General features: G+C 45.8%; 1 protein-coding gene across 4 annotated transcripts in view; it reads right to left on the bottom strand.

Annotated features, from left to right (window-relative positions):
• Positions 1–868: 868 nt before the first annotated feature.
• LMO3 (LIM domain only 3) overlaps positions 869–17,523 on the bottom strand; it is a 211,077-nt gene continuing 194,422 nt past the window's right edge. For all 4 annotated transcript variants that reach the window (XM_029597333.1, XM_029597337.1, XM_029597334.1 and 1 more), the window contains exon 4: positions 869–3,812. In XM_029597333.1, the coding sequence (XP_029453193.1) occupies positions 3,707–3,812 (106 nt within the window). In that variant the 3' untranslated portion in view covers positions 869–3,706. The remainder of the gene's footprint in view (positions 3,813–17,523) is intronic.

Here is a 17,523-nt window from a genome sequence, read left to right on the forward strand (position 1 = left end):
TAGAAACTGCATATTATATAAAACCCATTAAAGTACTTTTCTACAAAGGCTTAACCTTAGTTAAGCCTCTGACTGTCTTTCAGCCTATTTACTTCCATCACTTTCTACCTTCACTTCCATGTTCCCAAGATACTTTTGCCTTCTGACAATTAAAGTGGATTTGAGCTTATGTTTTTTGGTTAACAAAAATGTGAGAATATTGTTAGGTTCAGCCCTCATTTACCCTGTAGACAAGGCAACATCACTTTCAAAGGCATCACTGAATCTGGTCTTGGTTTCATATCATACTGTGCTGCAGAGATCCTAGGTAGAACACAAGTAGCAAGATAGTAGACAAAAAAAAAAAATCAGTTTTATGGCAGCTAACCACAGTGAGCTGCTAGGTACACCAAACACCTCAGCAGACAGAGGCAGAATAGTGGAAGCAGGGCCAGAACCTCTACCCTCAAACTAATGGAGCTTGGTTAGGGGAGGATTTTTACAATACAAATGCAATAGGAAAATTAAGTTTATTGGTAACATGGTGCTTGTGCTGAAGAAAAAAGGGATTTTAGAGAATTGCCATCAGAGATGCAGGTAAAATTACACAGATAGGGCCTGTATGCACATACTTTTACCTATAGGGAGCAGAGGCATTCTTGGCACTATAAGCTCTAAATCAGGCTCTAACTAGCTTAATTAAACAATTAAGACCCTGGTTCAGTTAGAACACAACTCAGATTAGCAGCAGGCTAAAACTACCACAGGTGTAACTTTCAAGCAACCGCCTTATCTTTTATCACCATCTTAAGTTTTAACCCATAAACTACAAAGACATGGACCATGAACACACAATATTCACATTAAGTGAAATGAGTTCCTATGCCACTTTTTTTTTTTTTTTTTTTTTTTTAACTTGCCTGCTTATGTATTTTTAAAGACCACCTCTGCATATTATCCCCCCATACACAAACTGGCATGCTCATCAAGTTCTTTCAGCAGGCATTGCTAGATAAATTAGATGGGTGGGTATTGTAGATGGGCCCTATAGTCTTTTTTTTTTTACCATCATACTTTTCTATGTTTCTATAATCTGTCTTTTTCTAGTGAAAAAAAATGCAGCCATACCTCAGGCACCTGAAAGATTTTAACCAGGTGTCTGGACTATACCAGCGTAATTTTGTAACTGTTCACAGCTTTAAAGTCAATTACCTGCACACTTTACACCAATTTTTACATGAGTATTTTTTCCTTTTTTGAAAGTCACCCTTCCAGCATTTACATTTTTATTTAATGGGTTTAAAGGGCTAGAGCAGCTCAACAGGTGAAATGGAGCAAGCAACAGCAATGCTAGTAGCATGGTTGTAACCAGCTTGCCTGATAGGAAAAATTATGTAACAAACACAGACCATTCTACCCCAAGGGATATTTTACACAAATCCACCTCTATCCACTCTGGTCTTTAATGGAAACATCCATGGCCATAGCCAATTTTCACCCTCTTGAAGACCTTTGAATTAGAGAGCAGTTGCCCTAAGCAACTAAATGTTAATTGCCCACAGTTTTTAATCTAGATATTTCAAAAGGATGGGTTTTTATTTCCATGCCAGCACAGGTCCAATTTTTATTGCTATGTTGCACATCTCCTGCATAGAAGAGAGTGTGGGTAAGGTAGTGGAGCGGCCATGTTAATCCTCTTGAATTCTTTCCATGCACAGACAGGATTGTGATAGTGACCAATGCACCTTGACACTTTACATTTTGCAGGCATGAAAATTGCACTTATGGCACAGCATGCAACAGAAGAAAAAAAATTGTAATATGGTCCCTCTGTTTGTGGTGTGTTAGGATAGAAATTGAAAATAACATTCAATATAGAAGCAGCTATTAGAAGGCACACAAGCACTGATGTTATCCAAGAGTTTTTACTTCTCAGGTGCTTTAGCTTCCAGTACAGGTAGTAAAGAGAATTCTAGAACAATAATACAATACCTGGAAGCCATAGCATAACAGCTCTAGGACAGAATTATTTAGAAAGCCCCTACTTCATCCAAAACACCACCTCATCTCTAGTTAGTTTGAATTGCTGTACTTCCTTCTCTTATAGAAAGATTGTCATGCCTTTGTGCACTCTTACCTCTTTTAATCAAGCCAAATGAGGGCAATGTACAGTGCACAACTTTATATTTCTTGCTGTAAAGCCTTCACCATAAGCTACAAAAACATACGTACAGCAAAGAGGAGAGCCAACAGTGAGGAACTGACAGATACTATATATATCCAGAGTAGCTCCCTTTCTCAAAGGTTATATAGGTATTACCACAAGAACCTAGGGGCTAGACAGAGTGAGAAATAGAGAAAGACAGCACTTATGCTGGCCTCCCCACAAAGGAGTTTCTCTAACTTCTGATTTTGCTAATGGACAGGGTACTGGTCTTTTCACAATAGCGTGCACCATCTTCCCACTTTTGCCACTCTTGTGAGTTTCTCCCCACCCCCTGTTTTGGGTGCTATATATTTGAAGAGGAGGTGGGTGTAAACTGAGCAAGGATTCCACTGAGCAGGAAAGCAGATTTAGGAAGGCACCCAAGGAATCTGCAATTGTTAGAGCAAAGCTTGATGCTGGCAAAGTCTTAAAGACAAGAGAACAGCCTGCCATTTATTCTACAGTGCTATGTTTGTTTTTTGTTTTTTTCTGGATTGAACAGTACCTGGTGTGGAGAATTTAAACCTCTAAACCAGATTCCATTTACTGCTCTCTTACAATTTTTTCTTTTAGTAACCGGAGTGTAAGCTCATTGGGCTTTATAGCTAAAGCTGTTGCCACACTGAAAGTTGTAATTTGAAAGGCCAGCCAATTTTTCTTTACTTAGCCATAGCTAAAAGGACATTAGGAAAGAGGACTTACAGCAATGGCCATACTGCCCTTGCATGAAGGATGGCGAGTGGTAAAGAAAGAATAAGCAATAGTTCCTGCAAAGTCAATAGGCTACATGCTCGTGCCAAGTACAGGCTCGAGGAGTAGTGACACTTCATGCACTGCACCATTAGAATTATGCTATGGCCCACCGACCAATTGGGAATCATTCTGGAAAAAGGTTTTAAATCTCAGCTTTAGCCTCCATAACACTGGACAAAACAAATCCCACATAACTTTAAAAAACACAACCTCTTTCAAGTGTGTTTTAATATAAACAAAACATTTGTATGTTAATAGCTGCAGTGGAGCTGGAGTTTTTGGTCATAGTAGATGGGATTTACTCTAATTCCTTTGCTACAAAGTTACAGTTCATTGCAACAGCTGGTCGCTCTACAGAAAGCATAACTATACAATAGCTTTAAACACTGATTGTACTAAATGCAACAATACAAATACGCAAATGAGAACACAAATAGTAACACAATAAAACTGTATTACATTTGTGCTTCAAATATTACAATACATATGTACAAAGTAGTCCAAAATAAACATCTCATGCCAAGTGACACAAAAATCAACCAATAGCAAGCAAAAATATTCAGCAATATGTACAGTACCCTTAGGAGACATTCATCTCTGAACTGGAGCAATGCACTATAGTTAGGATCCGTTCATCTTATTCCATACGTGATCCTCACCACTCCCTAAGCTATTCAGGAGGTTTCCGCTTCAAGTCTTATTTACACATTGAGCAAAGATAAACAAAACGTAGTGCTTTCGTTTTCTTAATGATGTTGCATCAAGGGCTCAGCGAACCTGAGGCGCATAACCTTCCTTCATTAAACCTTCCTCATAGTCTGTCTGGCAGAGAATCATGTTGTTCTTCAAGAAAAATTTGTCTCCGACGCAAAATCTGAGGGTACAGAAAAAAAAAAAAAAAAGGACTAAGTTATATACAAAAGCTTCACATTCCACTTCACACAGGCTCCAGTAATCTGTTGCCTGAAAAATGTCCATAACTCAATAAGATCCACTGGCTGAAGCCTTTGAGGTTCTCCAGTTTAACAATTCTAGAGTCACAAACCCGCTCTGCTTTTGTTGGGATTGATCAAGACTGTACAGCATACATGCTAGCTCTGATTTTTCTTAAAAAAGTTGGGAATAGAAATAGAATTGCTTGACTATCAATATCAGTAGCCATAGCTTTTAAGTTTTAGTCCACATTTCCAAGTGATGCTTAAGGTGACAGAGCATTATTTGTATTCAGGTACAATACATTTCCTTCCCCAAAGAGCTTACAATCTAAGTGGGTACCTGAGGCAATGATTGAAAATGACTTGTCCAAGGTTACAAGGCATGTCAGTTGGGGGGTAAGGGAAAGCAGGATGTGAATCCCAACTTCACAGCCCACTATTGTAAGCATTAGGCCATTCCTCTTAACTCCTTGCTATAAATATATATTTTTTGTGCCTAGGTAGTGCTCTGTTCTAGCCAGCTATATTTGCATCTTGCTCAAGTATACCCACATTATCAGCAGGTCAAGAGCCTAGCTTCTGTTTTTATTACTCTAGCAAGGCAAGAAGACCCATGATAAAGGGAGATATTGGACTTTCACATGTCCTGGACAGCCATAGGAGAGAAATCAGAGGGAAGAAGCCTGTTAAGGGAAATGCATGTTAGTTGCAAACTGTGAGCATTCAAAGATTTAGAACACCTGAATAAGGAGAGTGGTGTCCGTCCACCAAGATATCATGCCTTTCAGATGACAGCCACACCGACACAAAGCAGATGCTTTTGTAGTGAAATAATGGTAACCCTTCTTTGTTACCTATCTACCTCCCCCCCCAAGACTGCCATGCAGTTTGCCATTCCCTTCCTATTGCTAACTACAGAAAAATTAGTACTAAATGAAAGATGAATATCTTTAGAAGAGCTGTGCAGAGTGCAGCAGTGGAAAAGCTGATGCTAGTTTAAGGAAGGGAATTGATGCAAATTGATGCAAGTGGTAGAAACCAGTTGAAAATAAATCTTATTCTAGGCAAATCATTAGATTCCAGTGGTAGTTTCTAGATGAGGGGGATCTCAACCCAGTCCTCAGGGGTCACCTAACCTATTCTATCCACTACAAAGGTATAGAATTCTCTCATGCATATTCATTATGAATGTCCTGAAAACCAGGTGTGTCCCAAGAACCCTAGCCTAGATAAAAGCAGCAGGAAATGCATCGGATTGAATCCAGCCTGCATGTGCTAACAGGTACTTAAGACTGCAATTACAGACTTGGGGTATAACAGAGAGCACAGAATAGATCCAACAGCAATAGCGTAACAAACTGGGCTTTCCTGGTTTCAAACATGAAGTTAATTGGTAATGCTAATTTTGGCAACAAAATGCAGTACATGTGTAGGGACATGACAAAATTGGGACTTAACATAAGAAATTGCCATACCTGGTCAGACCAAGGGTCCATCAAGCCCAGCATCCTGTTTCCAACAGTGGCCAATCCAGGCTACAAGTACCAAACACCAAGTAGATCCCATGCTACTGTTTGCCAGTTAAAGCAGAGTTGCTGACCTGTAACAAGTGTTCTCGCAGGACATTAGTCCTCACATGTGGGTGACATCAAGATGGAGCCCAGCATGCCCCTAACCTGCATCCAGCAGGGGTCTCCCCCCTTCAGTCTCGTTTGTAGTAAAAGTAGAGTGAAAAATAAAATAAGAAAAACATAAGCCAAAACCCAACTTCGTGGGGGCGGGTGGGGTTGGGTTTTGTGAGGACTATCATCCTGCTGTCCTGGGAGACACCTGTTATAGCTTAAGCAACTCTGCTTTCTCTAGGACAAGCAGATGGTTGTCCTCACATGTGGGTGAGTAGGGAGCTATGAGGATGGCCCGACGAATATAATAGACCAAACACACCCAACGACATACAACAGGCACAACTGGGTGGTTTGGTAGGCGAGCAGCCTGAATTTCAAGCGGGTCACTGGAAGGAAGTTGGGTATTAAACTGGAAAACAAATTATGCAGGACAGACTGACCGAAAATGGAATCTTGTCTGCCAGTCTTGAGACAATAATGAGCTGCAAAAGTATGAAGAGAACTCCATGTTGCAGCTTTGCAGATGTCAGCAAGAGGTACAGAACAGAGGTATGCTACTGACGTTTGCCATTGCTCTTACTGAATGCGCTCTCACGCGTTCTTGTAGTGGAAGGCCCTGCTTGTTGTAGCAGAGGAGATACAGTCTGCCAGCCAGGTGGACAGGGTCTGCTTGCCCACCGAAGCTCCCAATTTGTTTTTATCAAAGGAGACAAACAGTTGGTGGACTTCCTAGGAGCTCCAGTGCGGTCCAAATAGAAAGCAAGAGCACGTTTACAGTCCAAGGAATGCAGAGCCCGCTCACCTGGTTGTGAGTGAGCTTGGAAAGAGGGTAGGAAGTACTTATTGATGATTTAAGTGAACTCTTACACTACTTTTGGCAAGAATTTAGGGTGTGTGCGGAGTAGAGTACCACACAATTCTGAAGGAATTCTGGTATACGGCGGGTATGTACCTGTGCCTTGTAGTTCACTGACTCTGCGAAGCCGATGTTATATAGCGACTAGAAAAATAACTTTCCAAGTGAGATGTCTAAGTTCGCAGGAATGAAGGGCTCAAATGGCGGTCGCATGAGCCGTGCTTAGACAATTAAGGTCCCACAGTGGAACTGGAGGATGCAATGGATGCTTTAGTTGTAATAATCCTCTGATTTCAGGGCATCTCCTATACCTTTGTGGTAAGCTGAAATAGCGCCGATATGTACACGGATGGAGGAAGTCTGCAGGCCAGCTTCTGACAGATACCAGAAATAGTCCAGGAACTTTGGAATGGGGCAGGAAAAAGATCTATTTCCTTAGAGTTGCACCATATGGAGAATCGTTTCCATTTGGAACGATACGATCTCCTAGTTGAAGGCTTTCGTGAAGCTACAAGTACATGTGACACACTGTCAAAGGTTGCAAGATTGTAGATCAACCTTTCAACATCCAAGCTGTCAGAGACAGGGAGTGAAGGATCAGATGATTGTAACAGGCCTGTTGCTCTGCGTTATCAGGGTTGGATCCTGTGCCCAGGCGAATTGGTGCTGGACAGAGGGTCGCGGAGGATGGACAACCAAACTTGACGTGGCCAGTGAGGGGCTATGAGGATCTTGTGCCCCGGTCCTGCCGTAACTTCACGAGAGTCTTACTGATGAGCGGAAGTGAGTGGAGGATAGGGCATACAGAAGACCCTGTTGCCCACGAGTGGGCGGAAGGCATCTCGTGGTGGTGTGTTGTGGCTGCGGTGCAGAGAGCAGAAGTTGTTCACTTTGCGGCTGTGAACTGTTGCAAAGAGGACTATGTGTGGGCTGCCCCACTGGTGAAAATTGTGTTTGCTACAGAGTGGGATTCAGGGACCATTCGTGGGGATGAAAAAGTTCAGCTGAGATTGTCCGTGCCTGCCAGGTATGTCGCTCTTAGTAGCATGGAGTGGGAGCGAGCCCAGGCCCAGATCTGTGCCGCCTCCTGGCATAGAAGGAAGGAGCCCGTGCCCCCTTGCTTGTTGAGGGTACCACATCACTACCTGGTGTCCTGCTTGAATTAAGATTAACCTTGTTGGAGAGGCAATCCCGAAAGGCAAATAGGGCGTATCGAATTGCCCGAAGCTCCAGGAAATGTATCTGGCACTTTGCTTCTTGTTTGGATCAGGTGCCCTGGGATTGGAGGTCGTTGACATGAGCTCCCCTAACCCAGGTTTGGATGCATCTGTTAGAGTAATTTGAGTTACTGCAGATTGGAAGGGTAGTCCTCTCTGAAGATTGGACTCCCCTTGTCCACCAAGCTAGTGAGAGATGTAGGCTTGGCTGGTGACGTGACAAGTGAGGACATGTGTTGACTTGACTGGGACCACTGGGACTTTAAAGTCCACTGTGTTATCCTCTTGGCCAGTTGAGAAATTGGAGTGACATGAAACTGTAGATGCCATGTGACCAAGAGGGTTACGCAGATGAGCTGTGGTTGTTTGACGAGTCTGCACTGAGGAATGGATTTGGCCTGAGTAGTGTCTAGATCTGCTCCTATGAACGAAAGGGTGTGTGAAGGAGACAGATGTGACTTGGGGTAATTGATTAGGAATCCTAAGGATTGTAGTAGGTTGATGGTGAAATGGAGGAGTGGAGCACTTCCTGCCATGATGGGCCTCTGATAAGCCAATCATCTAGATATGGCTAAATGTGAATGTTGTTTTGTCTGAGATGAGTTGCAATGACTGAGGCATTTGGTAAATACCCGGGGTGCTGATGCTAGTCTGAATGGTAGCACCCGGTATTGGTAACGGTTGTGGCCTATTACAAACCTGAGATATTTCCGATGAGGAGGGTATATGGCAATGTGGGCATAGGCCTCCTGGAGATCTAGAGAGCAGAGCCAATCTCCCTGTTGTAGGAGAGGAAGCATGGTTCCCAGGGTTACCATTCTGAACTTTTCTCTGCAAAGGTGCTTGTTTAGGGCATGTAGATCTAGAATAGGATGAATTCCTCCTGATTTTTTTGGTATTAGAAAATACAGAGTGTAGAACCCCTGATCCCACTGCAGTCTAGGTACCAGTTCCACGGTGTTGGAGTGCAGAAGAGTCAAGAGCTCTGTCTCGAGAAGCGGAGAGTGACTGATGGAAACTAAACTTCCTCACCCTTCCACTGAACACTTCTCCTTGTCCGGTAGACAGTAATCCTGGTTGACCACAGACAGGACCCATTGGTCCGTAGTAATTGTTCGCCATATGTTGTACTTCTACAAGCGGTTTCCTACAGGAATGGATGTGGAAATTTGGAGGTTGGCTTCTGCTCTGTAGAAAGAAGTCAAAACCCTGATGCTGGACCAGTCTGTGGAGCTGGTTGGGCTTTTGGAGCCCTGGGTTGTTGGGGCTGGCCTCTTTGGGAAGGCCTGGTCTGCCGAGCATGGGATGGAGGAGGATAGTACAGACATGGTTTATAGGAAAATTTCCTAGGATCACGTCCAGAAGACCTCTTGGTTGTAGCTGAGAATTCTGAGGGAAGAGAGGAGAGCTGCTGCAAAGTGTCATGATGGTCTTTTAATTGTGTAACTGAATCCTGAATTTTGTTGCCACACAAATTGTCCCCGGTACATGGAATGTCTGATAGCCTCTCTTGGACCTCCATAAGAACATAAGAAAATGCCATACTGGGTCAGACCAAGGGTCATCAAGCCCCAGCATCCTGTCAAAGGTCAGATGATTTGAGCCATGCCCAACACCTGGCGCTTATACCTTATACAACCTGCTGCCAACACTCTTGTGGCAGTGTCAAAATCATCATATGCTGCCCTTACTTCATGCTTTCCAGCATCAAGACCCTTCTGAAGGATGGAATTAAGGCTTTTTTGATACTCATCTGGTAGACCTTCAGAAAATGCCTGGACCTTTTTCCAAAGATTCCTGGAATACTTAGTCATATAAAGCTGATAAGCTGCTATCCGTGCCATCAGCATGGAGCCGTGGAAGACTGTGTCCAAAGGCATCCAAGGATTTTTGTTCTTTAGCTGGAGGGGCAGAAGTAAGAGGCAAAGATCTTTTGAACTTCTTCTGAGCAGACTCAGATTGGTGGGGGAGTTGGCTTTTTTGGAACCCCGGAGCTGACCGAAGTAGGTGGCATCAGTTTTTCTATTTACTGGTGGAACTGTGCCAGGGTGTTCCCAGTTGCATTGTAGCAGATCAAGGAGTACCTCATGGATTGGAACTGCCATAACTTCTTTAGGCAGCATTGAGAATAACCCAACAATAGCTGGAAAAATATAAAAGGCTGGTGCAGTGGCGTACAAGGGAGGGGGGGGGGGGGGGAAAGAGGCCAAGGCCCCTGGGAAACATATTGTAGAGGGTGCCCAGGGGCAGGGATTCTATCCTGCCCAGCCAAGAGATGGCCCCGCGGCTGCTGGGTTACATCCTGCTCAGAGGCAGAGATGGAAGAGGCCCACAGCCAGGTGTGCATACCTGGATGGGGCAATGGCAGTTGAGAAGGAGGGCCACGAGACAGTGGATAGACCCCCCATCCCACCCGCAGCAGCAGAGTTCCATGAGGGAGTGTTTTCCTGCTTCTTTGGGCTGGCCTTAAAAATCCAAACCACGTGCAGCTAGCACTACTCTATGCTGATCTCACGATGCATGAAATCAGCATAGAGGAAGTGCTAGCCCCAGGAGATTTTGTTCCATGTATTTCAGAAATTAAATTGGTGGTGGGGGGGGGGGGGGGGGGGGAGGCTGGCTTGCTAGTCTACAGTATCTGTGTGTTTATGTCTTTTTTACTGCTTTAATAAAAAAGGGCAGACTATTAGAACTATGGACAGTTCAGAAAAATGTACTTATTGTTTACACTACCCCAAAAATCCTAATTGACACAATCACTGCAGCAAGGGAAACTGTTGCAGGACAAGAACTCATTCCAGAATTCAATTCTGAGGAACCCTTTAAACCAAATAATGCGAATCTAGTTTGAAAGCAACAGGATAAAAAACAATCTACCCCACAGCTAGTAAACAGAATCCAAATAAAATGGGACAAGTCCTGAATAAATCATGGAACAGGAATACTAGCATGGTTCAGTTCATGTTTCCTGCAATCCAGAGGACTTTCTATGTCCTCTAATTTGTGCACCCTATTTTCCAAGTAGACCTCATGCCACCTCATGTTTCTTCCTCTACAAGTGGGTGGGAAAAGGAAAGACATTCCTTGGCAGATTCCAATTAAGGGATCCATAATTATGATTAATTTGGGAGATACACTAACCAGGAGCTTCACATATTGATCCAATATTCACTGAACTTTGATCCACCAATTTCTGAAGTCTACCACAAGAACACAAGTTCCTCTAACAAGCTGCTGTAATTTTACAGCAAGTCTAGCTTTTAGTGCACATGATTGGGCTACCTAATCTGCAAGAGGCTTTGAAGGTTTATACATTTCAAATAAATTTGAAAATTAAAAGCTTTGCAACACAAGGAATTTATATAACAGCACATCTGTATTAAGAGATAGTACTGCTGAAAACATTCAGTGGCCCAGTTATTCCTCATATTTATTGAATTGTCTTTTTACATAATAAATACATCTTGCATGGCAAACACCATCAAAGTTATATGCTATGCTTTTCCTTTTTTTAATATGTGCAACATTCTCAATGATGCATATAAACAGCCCATAGTATTAAGGCGTAAGCCAATGCACCCAAAAGAGAAAAAAGGAATAAATACTGAAGGACAAAAAAAAAAAAGTTAACAGTATAGGTGCACACTGCCAATATCCTAACTTGCAAATATTTAAATAGCAAAGATTACAAGATAGATGGCTTAGTACTAGTTAGGGAGTCAACTGATTCTATCTTGGAGCTCAAAAATCAAGTAAGCTTGCGGGGAGGGAAGGGAGCTATCAAAATCTCTCTCAGATCCTGATATTAACATATCATCACTGATAATTCCATGTTTAAGGCTTACCAATTTGGTTTCCGTAAACAGTATACCACAGTCATTACTCTACACAGATACTATTTACTGAGTTTTTGATCAGGGGACAGATTACATCACGGTTCTATTAGATATCACTGCAGCTTCTGAAGTCAAAACACAAGATTATGATGTTAGCTGCAGTGGTGTTGGAGGACCTGGACTTTCCTGGTTTATTTTATACTTGACAACCACCAACAGCAAGAAAGAAATCCTTTCCATCACCTTCATATGGAATCTTACTCCTATCGGGGTTGTACAAGGTTCAGCCATGTCTGCTGCATTATTTAAATATTACTTAACTCCTCTGCATGCTGCTGGCAGTCTTTGGGTGTCAAGTGTATGCAGCCACACAATTCTTCCCAATTTACACATCCACTTAATATTTGGTTGTGTCTGTCCACTATTAGAAAATGGCTCCTTTATAATTGCTTGCTCCTTGATGTGTCCAAACAGAATCTTGACAAGATTTTCTTCCAGAAATTAACAGCCGTTTAATTCGATGGCCATCAAATTTCAATTAAATCTGTGATATGAAGTTAGACATTCTGACTGATATCAACCTTTTGATGCAAACCCTGATTGGTTAAGACATCTTATATGAAGTTTCATCTTCAGCAACTTAAACCACTCCTGTCAAGCTTTGTTTCCTGCAATGGTTTATTCTAACTCACCTTAACATCTTTACAAACTGTACAACACAATGTAGCATGGTTTAAACTGAATCAACTTGTAGCTATATTACTCCTGTACTAACTAACCTACGTTCGTTACCACTATATTGGTGTGTGAAATATAAAGTGCTCTTATTGATTCACAAATTAATATATGAGATTAGACAAATTGGGTTAAACTTGATCCTTAAAATATACAATGGTGAGATTACTTACCTGATAATCTCATTTTCCTTAGTGTAGACAGATGGACTCAGAACAAATGGGTATAGTGTGCTCGTGCTAGCAGTTGAGACGGATCTGACGTCAGCACGGGTACATATACCCCCACAGGAAGTGAAGCTCTTCAGTAATCTTCCTTGCAAAAGCTGTTATGGATATATGTGTACTGATGCTCAATGAAATAGTGAAAACAGGATTCCCCTGACCGATTGGTAGTAGCTGGAGACCGCCAGCATTCCCAACCGGAAGGCGTCGACACCTGGTAGAGTGGACGCACTCATGTAAGAAGTGATAAGGCTTACCTTGAATCGGTGAAACCAATGTATACAGGCAGCTGGGTGGGATGCTGAGTCCATCTGTCTACACTAAGGAAAACGAGATTATCAGGTAAGTAATCTCAACATTTCCTGTCGTGTAGCCAGATGGACTCAGAACAAATGGGATGTACAAAAGCTTTACTCCGGACTGGGCGGGAGGCTGCCTGAGGACCGTGTAAAACTGCCCTTGCGAATGCTGTGTCCTCCCTGGCCTGGACATCCAGACGGTAGAACCTGGAGAAGGTGTGGAGGGAGGACCTCGTCGCCGCTTTACATATTTATGCAGGCGACAGCATCCTAGATTCCGCCCAAGATGCTGCTTGGGCTCTGGTAGAATGAGCCTCGACTTGTAGAGGCGGTAACTTCCCGGCCTCCACGAAGGCCGCTCTGATGACTTCTTTAATCCAGCGGACGATGGTGGGCCGAGAGGCCGCTTCTCCTTGTTTCTTCCCGCTGTGAAGGACGAACAGATGGTCAGTCTTTCGAACTGTTTGTCATTTCCAGATATCTGGGCAGCAATCTGCCAATGTCGAGATGGCGTAGCAAACGCCCTTCTGATTTCTTCAGGCCTGCCGTAGTTGGCAAGGATATGGTCTGGTTGAGGTGAAATCGTGAGACTACCTTAGGCAAGAAGGATGGAACTGTGCGAAGATTGATAGCTTCAGGAGTGAGTCTGAGAAAAGGATCCCGGCAAGACAGTGCTTGTAGCTCCGAGATGCGGCGTGCTGAACATACAGCCAGCAAGAACACAATCTTCAAAGTGAGAGAATGTAGAGACAGGCCCCGAAAGGATCGGAAGGTGGATCATAAGAACATGCCATACTGGGTCAGACCAAGGGTCCATCAAGCCCAGCATCCTGTTTCCAACAGTGGCCAATCCAGGCCACAAGAACCTGGCAAGTACCCAAAAACTAAGTCTATTCCATGTAACCATTGCTAATGGCAGTGGCTATTCTCTAAGTGAACTTAATAGCAGGTAATGGACTTCTCCTCCAAGAACTTATCCAATCCTTTTTTAAACACAGCTATACTAACTGCACTAACCACATTCTCTGGCAACAAATTCCAGAGTTTAATTGTGCGTTGAGTAAAAAAGAACTTTCTCCGATTAGTTTTAAATGTGCCCCATGCTAACTTCATGGAGTGCCCCCTAGTCTTTCTACTATCCGAAAGAGTAAATAACCGATTCACATCTACCCGTTCTAGACCTCTCATGATTTTAAACACCTCTATCATATCCCCCTCAGTCGTCTCTTCTCCAAGCTGAAAAGTCCTAACCTCTTTAGTCTTTCCTCATAGGGGAGTTGTTCCATTCCCTTTATCATCTTGGTAGCCCTTCTCTGTACCTCAGTTGGTGATTCGATCCCGCGAGGAAATCCAAAACTAAATTGAGGTTCCACAAAGGCACTGGCCATTTCAGTGGCGGACAAATGTGCTTGATTCCTTTCAGGAAGCGAGAAACATCTGGATGCTTGGCAATGGTCTTGCCATCCCTCCTGGGACCATAGCAAGACAGCGCAGCCACCTGAACCTTGATGGAGAGACCCTTGTGAAGCCTATCCTGCAGGAAATTCAAAACCATAGGGATGGTAGCCGCATGTGGATTGGTGCCATGAATATCGCACCAGGCTTCGAACACTCTCCAAATCCTGACGCAGGTGAGGGATGTGGAGAACTTGCGGGCTCGGAGGAGTGTGTCTATCACTGGCTCCGAGTAACCTCTCTTCTTCAGTCTAGCCTTCTCAATGGCCAGACCGTAAGAGAGAATTGAGCCGGATCCTCTTGAAGGATGGGACCTTGACGGAGCAGGTCCCTGAGCGGAGGCAGGGGAAGGGGCTCCCCTGCCAGTAGTCTTCTCATGTCCGCATACCAGGGTCTCCTTGGCCAGTCTGGTGCCACCAGAAGAACTAGGCCCCAGTACTTCCGAATCTTGTGGATAAGGGCACCCAGCAGGGGCCATGGAGGAAAGGCGTATAGCAGGGCCCCTGGAGGCCATGGCCGAACCAGGGCATCGATCCCTGAGAGAACGGATCTCGCCGGCGGCTGAACTATTTGGGTACTTGAGCATTGGACCTGTCCGCTAGTAGGTCCATGTCCGGAATCCCCCAGTGATCCACAATCATCTGGAAAGCTGTGGGGGACAGCTGCCACTCTCCCGGATTTAGGCTCTCTCTGCTGAGGAAGTCTGCCGTGGTGTTGTCCCTTCCGGCAATGTGGACGGCTGAGATGACCTGAAGATTCGCCTCTGCCCAAGCCATCAGCAGGGCTATCTCGAGGGACACCTGTTGGCTTCTGGTTCCACCCTGTCGGTTGATGTATGCCACCGTGGTGGCGTTGTCTGACATCACTCTGACTGCTCTGCTCCTCAGTCTGTGAGCAAATTTCAGGCAGGCTAACCGGACTGCCCGTGCCTCTAGTCTGTTGATGTTCCACCCCGACTCTTCTCTGTTCCACCGCCCTTGGGCTGTGAGGTCTTCGCAGTGTGCTCCCCATCCGCTCAGGCTGGCATCTGTGGTGAGCAGAGTCCACGTGGGGGAGGACATCCTGGACCCCCTGCTCGTGTGGTTGGACTGCAACCACCACCGTAGCTGAGTCCGCACTCTGGCTGGTAGAGGTAGATGCATAGAGTAATGTCGGAAGCAGGGGCTCCATTGAGAGAGCAGGGAGCGTTGTAGAGGTCTCATATGGGCCCTCACCCAGGGTACCACTTCCAGGGTGGATGCCATGAGACCGAGAACCTGCAAGTAATCCCAAGCTGTGGGTCGACTGGCTCCCATCAAGGACCGGAGACGCGTCTGAAGCTTTAATCTTCTCTTGGTGGTGAGACTGACTGTGTCTGCCTGGGTGTCGAACTGGACTCCCAGATATTCCCAAAGATTGGGAAGGCTGTAGGCAACTCTTGCTGAGGTTGACAACCCATCACAGGCTTTCCAGAAGGGCGATCACTCTGTTGGTTGCCTGATGGCTCTCCTCTCGCGATTTCGCCCTGATCAGCCAATCGTCTAGGTAGGGATGGACAAGGATTCCTTCCCGTCTGAGTGCCGCTGCTACCACTACAATCACCTTGGTGAAGGTCTGCGGCGATGTGGCCAGCCCGAAGGGCAAAGCCCGAAACTGGAAGTGGCGTCCTAGCACCTTGAAGCGTAGGTAGCGCTGATGATCCTGATGAATCGGGATATGCAGGTAGGCTTCTGATAGATCTAAGGCCGTGAGGAATTCTCCTGGCTGTACTGCGTTCTTGACTGAGCGCAGAGTTTCCATGCGAAACCTCGGGACCCGTAAGTATTGGTTGACGGACTTGAGGTCCAGGACGGGCTGAAAGGTGCCCCCTTTCTTGGGTACCATGAAATAAATGGAATAATGCCCAGAATTCATTTCCCGTGCAGGTACCGGGACTATGGCTTTCAGGGACAGGAGCCTCGCCAGGGTAGCTTCCAATGCTGCCTTCTTGTGGATCGGACACGAGGATTCCACAAACCTGTCCGGAGGGAGATGATGGAAGTCCAGAAAGTAACCCTCTCGGATGATGGCGAGGACCCACTGGTCCGACGTAATCTCGACCCATCTGGGGTAGAAGAGGGTTAACCTGCCCCCTATGGCCCCGTCCCCCAGATGGATCGGCTGAATCTCATTGGGAGGCGCGGCCGGGACCTGAGCCCGAGCCGGCTCCTCTCTTCTGCTGCTTGGGCCGAAAGGACTGGTTCCTGGCCTGAGGACGAGGTGCCTGGTAGCGACCCCTATAGGGATTGAAGCGTGGAGAACTTCTGCCTCTGGAGGGCCTTGGAAAGGCGCGCTGGTTCCTTCTGAGCCTGTCTTCTGGCAGTCGAGGTATGGGAGAAGCACCCCATGTGCTGGCCAGTTTATCAAGGTTGCTGCCGAACAGGGAGGACCCCCTTAAAGGGCATTCTGGTGAGGCGTGTTTTTGAAGGAGCATCAGCAGACCAATTCCGTATCCAGATCCCCTTAGCTGTTGTACGGACTAGGTCGGATGCGGCATCCGTGAGGAACGAGAGAGAGGACTCCATGTCTGCTGCCGGAGCATTGTTCCTAACCTGTGACAAACAGAAGCGCGTCACCACTGTGCAGCAGGTTGCGATTCGCAAAGACAGAGCTGCCACCTCAAATATCTGTTTCAGGATGGTGTCCAGTCGCCTGTCATGAGCCTCCCTGAGGGCCGCCCCCCCTCAACTGGAATGGTAGTGTGCTTGACCACAGTGCTAACTAAGGCGTCCACCTGAGGGCACGCCAGCATCTCCTTGATAGCCGGATCCAGGGGGTACATGCCTATCAGGCCCCGCCCCCCTTTGAGTGAGGCCGCCGGTGCAGCCCATTCCAGATCTATCAGTTGCTGTGCAGCTTGCAAGAAGGGAAAATGGCGGGCTGAAGGACGAAGACCTTCCAGCAGAGGGTTCTGTGTAGGTGGCACCGCAGAGCTGGGCCCCAAAATATCCAACTCCGCCAGGCACTGAGATATTAGGTAGGAGAGATCTTCCTTGGGAAAGAACCGCCTCATGGTTCGATATGGCTCCATCCCTGAGGGAAGTTCCCCCTCCTCGGAGGGTTCTGAGTCGGTATCCGAGACATCAGGATCCGCCTGAACCGGACTGCCCGGAGGCGGTGCACGATAAGGGCGTGAAGGTCCAGGGGCAGGGTCCACTGGAGCAGCAGCAGGAGCAGCAGCCCCTGTAACAGCAGGGCCTGAACGGGAAGCTGATTGCATCTGTACAAAGGCATGGATCCCCTTAAAGAGATCCACCCATGAAATTGAGGTGGACTCAAGTTGCCTAGGTACCAGATCCCCTGGGATTCCCGGCTGTTCGAGACTGCCTGCGAGATCCCGGGTGGCCCCTGGAGAACTATCCACAAACCTTGGTTGAGACTGGTC

Source organism: Rhinatrema bivittatum, chromosome 4 (genome assembly GCF_901001135.1).
Source record: "Rhinatrema bivittatum chromosome 4, aRhiBiv1.1, whole genome shotgun sequence".
NCBI lineage: Eukaryota > Metazoa > Chordata > Amphibia > Gymnophiona > Rhinatrematidae > Rhinatrema > Rhinatrema bivittatum.